The sequence below is a fragment of the Eschrichtius robustus genome, chromosome 7, assembly GCF_028021215.1.
Source record: "Eschrichtius robustus isolate mEscRob2 chromosome 7, mEscRob2.pri, whole genome shotgun sequence".
Classification (NCBI taxonomy): domain Eukaryota; kingdom Metazoa; phylum Chordata; class Mammalia; order Artiodactyla; family Eschrichtiidae; genus Eschrichtius; species Eschrichtius robustus.
Window position 1 is genome coordinate 110,778,823 of NC_090830.1, and position 13,294 is coordinate 110,792,116.

Below are 13,294 nucleotides of genomic sequence, written 5' to 3' on the forward strand. Positions count from 1 at the left end.
GCATAGGTCCACAAGTTTCATCCACGTTATAGCATGTGTCAGAATTTCCTTCCTTTTTAAGGTGGAATAATATTACATATACCACATTTTGTTTATACATTCATCTGTCAATGGATGTTTTCCATCCAACGTTTGCTTCTACCTTTTGGCCATTATGAATAATGCTTCTGTGAACATGGGTGTACAAATATCTGTTTGAATCCCTGCATCCAGTTCTTTTGTGTATATACCCAGAAATGGAATGGCTGGGTCACATGATAATTCTATGCTTCATTTTTTGAGGAACTGCCATACTGTTTTCCTCCTTTGCTTTTTGATGCATGTGCACATTGTGGGCAGAAAACTTTCTAGTAAAATATCAATATTCTGGATTTCGACAAAATTGTCAGCAAATGCTTCATTTGCCTGTAAGACAGTGACTTTTCTTCTCTCAGTAATAAGTAATTAACATTACAAATCCATTGCCTTTATTTTTGAAGATATTGTTCCTATTCAGTTAACTACAATTCTGTTTGTGTTCTGGGGATATATTTTTCTAATGGTCTTTGGACAGAGTCAAGTATGCCACATGAGGGAAGAGGGGTAAATTGGGTAATTGGGATTGACATATACACACTACTATATATAAAATAGATAACTAAAAAGGACGTACTTTATAGCCCAGGGAAATCTACTCAGTACTCTGTAATGGCCTATATGGGAAAAGAATCTAAAAAAGAGTGGATAAATGTATATGTATAACTGATTCACTTTGCTGTACACCTGAAACTAACAGAACACTGTAAATCAACTATACTCCAATAAAAATTTTTTTAAAAAGTATGCCACATGAAAGCAAAATGAAATTAAAATCAAGCATTTCATTTAAAAAAGAAAACAACTGGGAATTCCCTGATGGTCCAGTGGTTAGGACTCCACACTTCCACTGCCAGGAGTCCGGGTTCGATCCCTGGTCAGGGAACCAAGATCCTGCAAGCCGTGCAGCACAGCCACAAAAAAAGAAAAGAAAGGAAAACAACTTTGGATGTCTTAATGTACACCCAGCCCGACTGGGACCTGTTTCTTTTACCTAAAAGAGTCAGTTTCAGAATGATCTGATTACTGAATCTAAATCTTTGGAAGTGGGTTCTTTGGTGAGTACACTAAAGTTTAAGAACCACTGCCCTAGGGCATCGAGAAGATTCTGAATCATCAAAGGCAAAATAATATTCTTTCACTCATCAACAAAGATTTACAATGCAGCATTTGCAATGCAACAAGCATCATGCTGGATGTTTGGGATTCAGCCGGACAAAGACAGCCAATAAGCACCCTGCTCTCATGGAGCTCACATTCTAGAGTGGGGTAACAGACAATAGATAAATAAACAAATGGTAAGCCAAATAATTACAGGGTATGGTGAATGCTGTGAAGGAAATAACCCTGATGATATGATAAATTAGATCGTAGAGAATTAAATCCTAATGCCCTAGGCATCCACTGTATGTAATGATTTAACGTCTCTCCCATGCAAGGGGAATGGTACAAGTTATACACAGTCCTTGAGAGAAGTGAGTACAGAATCACTGTGTTCTGTGGTTTAGATGAGGATCTGGTCTGATAAGGGCCAAAGTAAGAAGTGGAAAACTTCTTTGAATATAGTGGTTGGTGGTCAGGGAAGTCTCTGGGGACATAACGTTTACTTGAGACCAAAATGATGAGAAGGAATCAGCCGTGTAAAGAGCTGAGGAAGTACCTTTCTGGTGGGAGAAACTGAAGGTGCAAAGCCCTGAAGTAGAAAACAACTTGCTCAGTTTCACAACAGAAGAGAAGGCTGTGTGAGAAAGAAAGCAAGTACTATGGGATGAAATTATAAAACAAACAAGGGTGAAGATCATCCTGAGCCTGATGGGCCATGATAAGGAGTTTGAATTTCATTTTAAGTCAATGTATTGATACATTATAAAATATCCTCAATTGAAGGGACTGAAATGAAAAGGATCAAAAGAGGTAAATGTATGTGGAACTTCTTTGTTAGTAATAATAATAGTATCTGCATGTGCGATATTAAAAAGTTTGTTTTTTCCCCTGGATAATCCTCAATAAACCAAAATCAATTCCTGTGCATTTTGATTAATCTCATTGATCAAAATTATTTAGGCGTGTCATCCTTTGATCCCATGTCTGAACCTAAATCCAGGGTGTTAGGACACACTCAAGTATCCATCGCTGTTATGATGGACTGCGTCACTAACAGTGTCCATGGCTTTGCCGCAAATCAAAGGCAACTCCCCAAGGTTTCCCTCTGGAACAACTTAGTGGTAGAATATAGAAGGCATAGGTTTAGTCTTCTATGTCAGAGAAAGAAGAGATAGCACTTGGAAACACTAATAACTATGCATTAAAATGGTGCCAGAATGCACCGGGACAGAAAGGAGAGGACTCTAGTTGAGTGGAGGAAGGAAGGCTAGGGGAAGTCTGGTGCTCTCTTGGGGAAGGGAGGAGTCCAGGGTGATTTTTGAGAAAGGGTATCTGTCTAGTGGACTTGCGCTGAGGCAAGGCCAGCTCCTAGAAGAAGACAATGGAAGCCATTTGGTTCCATTTAGGAATAGACCCCAGTTGGCAAAAGTAAAGCCAATTCCCATTTTGTAAGGAAGTTCTGAATTCAAAAAAAGGACTGTATCATGTTTATCTTAAGGGTTGTTCTTATATATTAATATAGTGCTAGGGGCTTCTTCTCTTCCTATCTGCTTGCAGAAGCTTGAAATTAGTTTAACGAGGAACAGGAAATTCTTTCATAATTAGAAGTAAAAGTCAAACTGGCAAACAAACAAATCTACCTTAAAATGCTAATGCCTAGTTGAGGTAATATTTTGGAAAAAACTCATTCTCTTGTGTATCCATCAAAATATATTTAAGTGACACTATCAGATCTCTTCCTATTTCCATGAGGACACAGGAAAGAAAGAAGATATTTGGGAATCTGGAAGAAGATAGGGGAAGGAAAGAAAAGGGAAGCTGAAATACTGAAGACAAGTTTATAGTAAATGTTTATTGAGAGCTAGCCTTATGTTAAGAACTTACCATATATTATCTTTTTTCTTTTTTTTTAAGATTCTTTTTTGATGTGGACCATTTTTTAAAGTCTTTATTGAATTTGTTACAATATTGCCTCTGTTTTGTTTTGGTTTTTTGGCCTCGAGGCATGTGTGATCTTAGCTCCCCAACCAGGGATCGAACCCACACCCCCTGCATTGGAAGGCGAAGTCTTAACCACTGGACCGCCAGGGAAGTCCCTATCTTTTTTCTTGTATTAATCAGAAAAAAAGTTATTACCCCAAGAAACAGAACCTGGGTTCCCCCATTTGAATAGAATCAATAATTCTTGAAAAGTAATTTATAAACTGTCTTTATTTTCTTTCCCAGGTTGTCTACAATAATGAAGAAAGATAATCAAGGTCATCATTTCCTTCTCCAAATAATATTGGTTGTTTTTTCTTAGCACGTATCATGACAACAACCCAGCAAGTAATTGTTATCTTTAGCTTATAAATGAGGAACTGAGGCTCCCTGGGGTTAAACAGCTGGCGTAGTGCTTTCCACACTTCCCATACTTTAGTCATTCCTATACCACTTTTTGCCATAATCTTTCACTCTCAGAAAACCATCACAATAGTTTTTGACTAAATGGCACACCACCTTTTTAATTTTTAAAATATTTTTATTTAAATTTACTCACTTTGTTTTTTAAGGGAAATTTTGTACCACTCCCATAAACGCAAAACCAGTATATAGATTGAAATTAATAGGAGGTAATCTTTAAAACAAATACAATGAAAACAAAATGGTTACTTTTTAAAATGTTTTTAGTTCTTTTATTTATTTATTTTTAATTAATTTATTTATTTTATTTATTTATTTTTGGCTGCATTGGGTCTTCGTTGCTGCACGCAGGCTTTCTCTAGTTGCGGCTAGCGGGGGCTACTCTTCTTTGCAGTGCGTGGGCTTCTCACTGCGGTGGCTTCTCTTGTTGCAGAGCACGGACTTTAGGCGCGCAGGCTTCAGTAGTTGTGGCACACGGGCTCAGTAGTTGTGGCGCACAGGCTTAGCTACTCCACAGCATGTGGGATCTTCGCAGACCAGGGCTCGAACCCGTGTCCCCTGCATTGGCAGGGGGATTCTTAACCACTGCGCCACCAGGGAAGCCCCAAAATGGTCATTAAATTCTAATTCTGAGCTTGAGGGCTACTCTCCATTTGTTAAAAAAAAATGAAACTAGTCAGTGTTAGAAAGTTAGAACCAAAGAGGAACTTTGTCCTTGATATATTCAGAAAGATCTAAAGAAATTGTTAAAAGAATAACTTTCTAAGTAATTTATTGCTTGATCAGAACATCAAGCAAAATTGGCTCATGCACCACTTGAGTTGTCCTAAAGAATATTTTGAATACTACTTGTGAATCTTTACCCATATTTTGGGAAATACCTGATTTGCCCAAGATAACAGAGCTCGTAAATGACAAAGCTAGGATTCAAACCACCATCTGCCAAAGTCTTTCCACTGTGCAATGTGGGCTCCCCACTCAGATAGTTTCAGAACTTTTCTCTGAACCGGCCGTGTTTTTCTTCTCTTGGCAATGTTTTATCCTGGTGCATCCATGAGACTTAGTGACATCATGACCTTCAGTGTCCTTCCCAAAAATGTTCTGGGAACTATAAATCACACTCCAGAGGAGGGCTGACTCTTGTGTGGCCTGGTGGAACTGTGCTCTTTTGATATGACACTGTGCTTCTTTAACACAGTCTGGGAATGTATTACCTGCTTAAGGAGCTGGACCACATAGCTGTCTCTTATTGAACTGTGGTCAAGTTCATGTCCCTCCTACCCCCACCTCCTACATGATATATATCTGTTTGAAATTAGTGTAAAGTGTTTCACATAAAGGAGTCATCCAACTTCAAGCTGTACTAAGTCAGGTCTATATTAGCCAAGCAAAGTAAGGCACTAATGAGGACTATGATTCAGTCCTTTGACAGGGCTGATCTCAGTCGCTTCACACACTGTTGTAAAAAGTGTCCACCTCTCCCTCTCCTCACATTAGCTGGGTTCATCGAAGGCAGGGACTAGTGGATTTATCCTTGTATCCTATTGCCTAGCAAAGTGCCTGGCACATAGGTGTGTCTGATAAATGTTTGTTGAATGACTGAGTTCACTTGAGTTAAAGTCATAGTAAAATTATAACAGTGCTTGATTTTAATAAAATTGTAATGTTCTTTTGTTGCTATTGTCCATAACCATCCATTCTTCTTTATTTGGTAACAGTGTTTTGTTTTTTTTAAAAGACGGGAACCAACTCTCCTACACTGGCTTCCCATACCCACCCTCCGCCTTCTGGGAGTGGGCATACAACCCCAGACTGACCAATCAGTCACCATGATGGTTTTTGGGACAGGCATGTCACCCAATTAGTGCTCTTGAGAGTCAGGCCCAAGAATCAATAGTTTGTTGCTAGGCTGGTAGAATACAAGCTTGAAGCTGCTATGGGTCATCTAGTCCTGCAAGGGAGCACCTGTGTGAGAAGGCAGTCACCACTGAAGACAATGAAATCAAGAAGTGGAGAAAGATTCCAGCCCACATAACTGGGGCACCTGGATCCAGCCATGTCTGAAAACCCTTCATATAAATTTTTAGTTATTTGAACCACTAACGGTCCCATCTTTAAACTACTGGTTCAGAAGTGCTAGTCTGAGATGAAATGTTTACTGTCCCCTAGCAAAATGAGAAAAATAATTTCATTGATAACACTTTTTAATTCTGAGATTATATCTTTCTAATTTTTGGCATTAGAGTGTTTATGAATTGATGGTGATGGTAGATTGCAATTGTATTTTTCTAATAGTCCTTAATAGAAAGTTAGTCTAAAATAGAAAGTTAGCAGACCCTTTATCTATCCCTCTGTCTTAGTCTGCTCCAGCTGCTGTAACAAATTACCAGAGACTGGGTGGCTCAAACAACAAACACTTATTTCTCACAGTTCTGGAGGCTGGGAAGACTGAGATCAGGATGCCAAGCATGGCCAGTTTCTGGTGAAGACCTGCTTCCTGGCTTGGAGATGGCCCTCCTGTAGCCTCACGTGGCAGAGAGAGTGAAAGTGCTAGCTCTCTTCCTCTTCTTATAAGGACACCAGTGCCATCATGGGGGCTTCCCTCTCGTGACCTACTTACTTTCCAAAGTTTCCATCTCCAAATACCATCACATTAAGGCTTCAATGTATGAATTTGGGGGGGACACAAACATTCGGTCCATAGCACCTTCCATTAAAGAAATTTCTTTTTAATCTGTCTGTGAAATAAGTCTGCTATACACTACAGTGTACGTAAAATACTATATTTGTATATACAAAAATATATAAAGTTGTGATCCTTTTATTTCTCAGTTTATTTGTACTTCAACTGAGTCCAGAAAGGATTTAAGGAAATTCACTCGACTCCTTTGATCTAATGCCCAGGATGGACTCTTCATTCCAAAGGCCTCATGTGAGACAATCTGAAAGGAAGTCAAAGAGGCCTTTCCTCCCTCCTCCTGTGGGGTAGGCATGGATCCAAGTGATGGTTTTATCTGTCTGCTCCCTGGGGCTGCGCAATAAGAAGCGATGTGTCAGCAGAAATAGGCACCACCCCTGAAGGCTTCTCCTTAGCTGCTGGTCACCCATCTGGCAATGGCTCCAGGTCCCTTGCTTCTAGGTGAAGCCACATCCCACATGCAGCAGGGCCCTTGATGGGGTGAGGGCAAAGGTGCAGGGAATGTGTGGGAAGTGAAGAGAATGAAGGTAGGAGAGGGAAAGATCCATGAGGGGAAGGGGCGTGGGCAGGAACCGTAAGTGCAGAGGGGAGGAATAAGAGAAAGTGAGAGGGGAAAAAGCCTTTATACATAGTGGAATTTAGTGATGTTTGCTTAGGCATTTGCCCAGGAGGAGTGTTTACTCAGGCTTAATAGCCAGAATGAAGTTAGTGTTAAAGTTGAAGTGAAGTAATATGCTAGGCAGGAGGTGGGCATGACGGAGTGTTGGTACAGGGTATGTGTTGGGAGTGTGTGTATTAGACAAATCATCGTACCACATATGTGAAGATGATGCTCTAGACACATGAACTTTGACCTTCTCCCGTTCTGATGGCAGATTTGTCCCAAGCCAGTGTGTTCCACTTTCTCAGTCCTTGTTTTTGAGATGGCTGGTCTTGTTAGGGGCGTTCTCTGTGGTCATGGAAAAAATGAATCTTATTGGCTCACTTATGACTAGACTAAATGTGGTTTGGATGCTATGCTGTGTCTTGGACCTATGCTGGGTTAGGCTTCTAGCATGTTAGATCATAGATTGGGAAGCTAAACACACACACACACACACACACACACACACACACACACACATCCTTAGACCCAGGAGATGCAGCTGCTCGAAACAGCCAGGCTCTTTCCTGCTGCAGGGTCCTTGGCCTTGCTACTCCTTCTGCCTGTACCTTTCATTCCTATTCTTTGTAAGCCTTCATTTTTCTTACCCTTTGTATCTCAGCCCAAATATCACCTCTTCAGAGAAGTCTTCCCTAACCATCCTATTTCAAATAGATCCCCTGGCATTTCCTCTCTCAGTACCACTTCTCAGCTAGTAATTCTTTTAATGTATTTGTTTAACGAACTTGTTTTATTCTTTGTCTCTCCCTCAAACCCTCAGAATCCAAATAGGTAGGAACCTTGTCTCTCTGGTTTACCACCATCTCCCTGACTCTTAACACAGATAACACAGGGTCTAATTCATAAAAGGACTCAACTATCTGTCAAACGAATGAACTGCCCTGAATCCATATCTTGGGTCTTTCTCAGATAAAAACTTGACACCACTGTATTGGGATCTTTTTGTTTTAGAATAAAATTTCCAACTGTGAGAAATTATGTTTGGCTATTTAAGAGGGCTCCTGCTCCTGCTTTTCCTTCAAAGTGTCCTGAAGGTGGATAGAAGAGTTTAGGATGTTACACACTGTTTATTGATTTTGGCTCGTTGGGAAGGGCAGAAGAGCCTGCATCTAAAGAAGAGTTCTGTCTACAGAGTCTCTGGACATGCTTTACATTTTCTCTTGCTTTAGTATTTGTGCCAGTGGTACATCTCCACAATCTAGTAACAAACAATTTGGTGCAAATAATGGGAACTACTGTAAGCAAGAAACTACAGTTATCCAAAGGCTGAAGTCCCTGCTGTCAGAGACAAGTACTCTTGAACTCTTGACTATACCAGCCGTCTTATTTAAAAAGAGTTGTATGGTTTTGTTTTTCCCTGTTCTTTGTTTCACATACATTCTATATGAGGTAGAAGCATGGCAGCCATACCACTCCATAGGGTGATCACAATTGGTTATTTATATTTTATTGGTTTATATCCTAATTTACAAAAAAACTTGAGATAGTTTATATATTAGTTTTCTATTACTGTGTAACAACTTAGCATAAATGTAGAGGCTTCAAATGGCATGAATGTATTACCCCCCGGTTTCTACTGGTCAGGGGTCTGGACATGTTTTAGCTGGATCCCCTGCTGCCGTCTCACAAGGCTGCACCCAAATGTGGGCTCAAGCTGATTCAAATGGTTGACACAATCCATTTCCTTGTGGTGTATAATTGTGTCCCCATTTTCTTGCCAGCTGTTGCCTGGCACCACTCACATCTCCTAGGGGCTGCTTCTCTTCACAGGCAGTTCACAACCTATCTGTCTGCTTTCTTCCACCCAGGCCTGGGAGAGAAACTCTCTGCTTATAAAGGCTGGTCTGTTTAGGTTAGGTCCACCCAAGATAATCTCCTGTTTGATTAACTCAGAACCAGCTGGCTTGGAACCTTGATCACATCTGCAAAATCCTCTTGCCATATAGTGGAACATAAGTAGGGGAGTGATATCTTATCACAGTCACATCCACCTGCAAGGGGAGGGATTATACAAGGGCAGGGGTCATGGGGACTCATTTTAGAATTCTGCCTACCATGGTTTATAATAATAATTTTTAAAATGCATGCTCAAAACTATACTAGATAAAAGAAGAAAAACAGTAAAAGAGGAGAGGAGGAGGAAAAAATGTGAAAATAATCCTGGAATCATTCACTCAACAAATATGTTTGCTGTGTTTATATATACCAGGCACTGTTCTGAGTGCTGGGCAGAGTAAAATGAAAAGGTAAGGTAGTCACAGCTTACCAGAGCAGAAACTTCTTCAGGCACCAGTACCAGGTCCAACAGTCATTCGGTATCATCCTGTCTGAAAATTGGAAATTCTCCTATCTAGTCACATGAGGAAAATCACTGTGTCAAAAAAATTTTCAATCTGGAAGGAAAAGTGCTAGGAAGAATACGGAACAAACAAAGACCTTCCAGCACATGAGATTTAAAAAAAAAAAAAAAAAAAAAAAAAAGAGAGACAGAATAGGCTGGGTTCAGCTCCTCAGGATCTGCCTCACTTCCAAACTCCCCTTTGCACCCCTAAGTCCATGATGTCCCTGTCAGCCTCACTGGTTTACAGTCGACTAGTCTGATGAGTGATAATACTCTGAGGAGGGTCCAGGGCAGGAGCTGCCTTCCCCTCCCTACTGATTTATGAGAGTCTCACCTTTAATTCCAAGTGAAGGTAGATATTATCTCCATTTTTTTTTTCCAGATGAGTAACCATGATTCAGAGAAGGTAAGTTACTTGTTCAAGGTCAGGCAGCAAATAAGGAGCAGAGCTAGGATTAAAACTCAGGTCTGTCAGAGTCCAAAATCCATGCCCTTAACTACAGTATTCTACCCCTTTGGGAAACATTATCTATCTAGGCTCGCATTTTGTGCGGAAGACTTCCTCTTTAAAATAAGATCCTAGATATAAAATAGAAAGGCTCCTGGCCAGGAAAATGCTGGACTCAAAGCTGGAGGACGTTCCTTCTTGTCCCCTGAATCCTGCCCTCTCTCTCCCCCATCAGCTCTGATTTCACATCCTTCCTCCATATTGAGAAATTTTCGTACAGTCATGGCCAGACCCTGTATTTTCCATATAATATTCTGTCTGTATTATCACCTCCTGCTTAAGTGAATTTTACTCAGGATAGTCTTTAAGGTTTGGTGGAAAACCTGCATCTCCTTTAGTGCTTAAAATCCTCAGGATGGCAGGCCGGGAGTGTCTGAATGAGAAGGCTGCAAATCTTGAAGAGGGCAGTGAAGCCATCGGGGGCTGACAGGAAGCCCTCTGGGTAACTCATGAGTTGCCTGGTGGTCCCCACCCCTGTTGCCCAGCCCCAGTTTGGGCCACTTCTCACCTGGCTCTCAGCAGCCTCCTCGCTGAGTCGGCCTTGTCGCTGCTGCAGCCAGTTCTTGAGGCTGCAGCCAGGGTGATGGCTCTAAATGTGATTCTGCTGCTCCCCTCAGTGGAACCCTCCAGCGGCTCCTTGTTCTTCTCAGGATAAAGTCCAAGCTCTGTAATATGGTTCAAAGGTCCTGCACGGTCTGGCCCCTCCCCACCCCACTGGCCTCTCTGGGCACGTCACTCACTCCCCCTGTGCTGAATTTCTTGCAGCTCCCCAAAGGCCGCCCTCTCCCGAGCCTCCAGCCCTCGGTACTTGCAGTCCCCTCAACCTAACTCTTGCTCCCCCATTTGTCTCCCCCTGGCCAACGCCTATTTATCTGACCTTATTACATCTCACCATAGACTTCACGAACTCTGAGGTGCCTTTCCTGATCTTCCCAAGGCTATGGTAGGGCCCTTCGCACAGTCTCCCCATCCCCCCGCCCCAGAGTTCACTGCATCACAGCAATTATCACAAGGCAATGTAATGACCTATTTGTCTTCCCAACTAGGTCACGGCAGCCCTGAGATAATGAGCTGTATCTTATTTCTCTTTGTATTCTCTGCATTTATTGAGTGCAGGACTCAATAAATGTCCCCTGCATGAATGAATGAATAAATGAATAAATAAAAGCATACGGCTGGGCCAGAGAAAGCACTGTGACCATACTTTGCAAACACCAGCTCTGTTAAATGGCTATGTACGAGGGAAGGTGAAATCAAAGTAAGTGATATTCAGACAATATGGAAAAATCGAGTGCATATGGCAACCTCAGGCACAAAGTCTCACTGAATTGAAAAGAGCCTTCTCAAGTAGCTCCTTCTTTCTAACAATAAGAAGGGAACCAAGGGATATGGGATTAAAATTGGGAAGAAAGAAAACATCACCTGAAGAGAGAATTTCCTTTTTAAATGGGAAAAGATATATTTTTCTTCTGTTTCCCTTTTAACCGCAGATTGAGCGATCGCTCAAGTAACAAAAATAAATCATGTGTTAATCCTAATCTTGAATGGCCTCCTACAGAGGGTGGATTGTCACAGCTAGAGCACCTCTTGTTTTCTGGTGGGTGTGGGAATACTTGTTGAGAGCAGCTACTTTGCTCAATGTTAGGAAAGGTCTGGGTGAGTTAGAGGCTGGGGAGCCAGGGGGGGAGGCTGACAAGGTGGGGGGAGGTGGAGCAAGTTGGGAGAAATGGAGCCTGCTCGGTCTCACTGAGGCTGAGCCCTGAAATGGGTGATGATGGGTAAAGAACCCCCAGCAAGCCCTGGGGACAGGGTACTTGGGAACCCCAGCAGGCCCAGTGGGGGTTTATGAACTTGCCTGATGTGTGATGAAAGACTACACATGCCTTCAAAATCTTCAGTGACATCTACTTTGCTTAATAACACTTTTAGTACAAATGGGTTCGTTCTGGAGAACTCAGTGGGGTGGAGAGTGCTGTGTATCCCTGGCACAGCGTCAGGACACAGTCATTCCACAGGGGCATCTGCATTACACTTATATGCCCAGAAAATGTTTGAAAGATGCATATTGTTTAAAATGCCCATGTATGAAGCAGCGGGACTTGGTGTTGTGTGTGTGAAATCCTTTTCTTAATAAGAAACTATTGGCTCTTGTTGAAACAGTCCTCTGGGATTTCAGAAGAATTGGTCACCTGGTCTTGCTATGTAATGATGGATCATTTCAGCCTTTCAACCATTCATCCAGAAACCTTCACTGGGTATTTACTGTGTGGCAGGCTCTCTGCTAGACTCTAGAGATAGTGACTAACCAGCCAGAACCAGCCTCTGGACACAGCGTAGACTGGCATAAAAAATCAAAGTAAGTGATATTCAGACAATCTGGACCTAAACCATACCCTCAGGATCGGAAAATCTTACTGAACACCACTGCATGTATGTACTGCTGCATCAGAGGGTTTACCCCTGGAACAGATGGAGACCATTCTGAATTGTTCTGAATATGTTTATATTTAAATATGTCTCAGATAATAAAATAGAAAGAATGCTTCATCTGGTGTGACAGCGGGAACAAAGCCTTTCTAAAGTGTTGCCCCGGGCACTGTGGATTTCAGGCAGGGACTCTCTGGGACTGTTTCATCATCATTTCTTTTTTCCTAGCTGCCCGGGGCTGCACTTTCTTTGGTAAGACTCTGCCTCTATGCCCTGAGTTGGCGCCTCTCCTCTTAGGGGCTGCTGGAGAGGTGCTTCTCTTGAGTTGGAAATTAACCTGGAAAAAAGAAAAAGAAGCTAGGCGAGCACAGGAATCAGTTTTCCATTTCCTAGGATTGAAATTGGCGAAGACCAGTTTGGACCTTGTTTTACCATGGTTCTGGGTTCTGAGGACAAGGGACCAAGGAGAATATCACAGCAACCACCCAGAACAGCACTGATGGTGTCATACAGGCTTGGCTAATACTCCCCTCAACGTGGCACATAATCACTGGTGATACATAGGGTATGTCGACATGAACTTAATATACATTTATTTATTTGTAATAGAAAAAATTATATCTACACCTCAAACCATGATTTTACTGATACTGTTGTTCAGCGCAAGAACTAAGATTGATGGTGCCACAATAGTCCCCTTTATGCTGACTCTGTGAATCATAGGCGTTGTGCTCAGGAATGCCAAAGAATGCCTCAGACCTTCAGAACTAATCTTTCTGTCATAATTGTTTGGAAATAGAGATAGTAGAGATGATATAGATTGTTAGTATGGATTCTTAAATTCCCAGTGTCCATGTGCATTAATGTACTGTTTCCAGCAGTACACTGAAACTTCCCTTCTGGCCATGCACACAGAGGTAAAGATGCTTCTGGCTGACAAGTGTGGGATGTGCTGGCTGTGCAGAAGCCACAGAGCTGCCCCAGGAAGGAAGAGGCGAGGGCGTGGCGCAGTGTTCTGACCACACTCCCCAGAGGCATCCTTGGCTTTCAGGCCCCGGGGAACAGTGTGAGCTG

The 13,294-nt window shown here is 42.0% G+C and overlaps 1 protein-coding gene across 4 annotated transcripts in view; it reads right to left on the reverse strand.

Moving 5' to 3' along the window:
- Positions 1-12,287: 12,287 nt before the first annotated feature.
- Positions 12,288-13,294, reverse strand: part of CPN1 (carboxypeptidase N subunit 1) — a 35,001-nt gene continuing 33,994 nt past the window's right edge. For 3 of the 4 annotated variants that reach the window (XM_068549011.1, XM_068549010.1, XM_068549009.1), the window contains one exon: positions 12,288-12,557. In XM_068549011.1, the coding sequence (XP_068405112.1) occupies positions 12,431-12,557 (127 nt within the window). In that variant the 3' untranslated portion in view covers positions 12,288-12,430. The remainder of the gene's footprint in view (positions 12,558-13,294) is intronic. The other variant, XM_068549012.1, reaches the window with a different exon arrangement.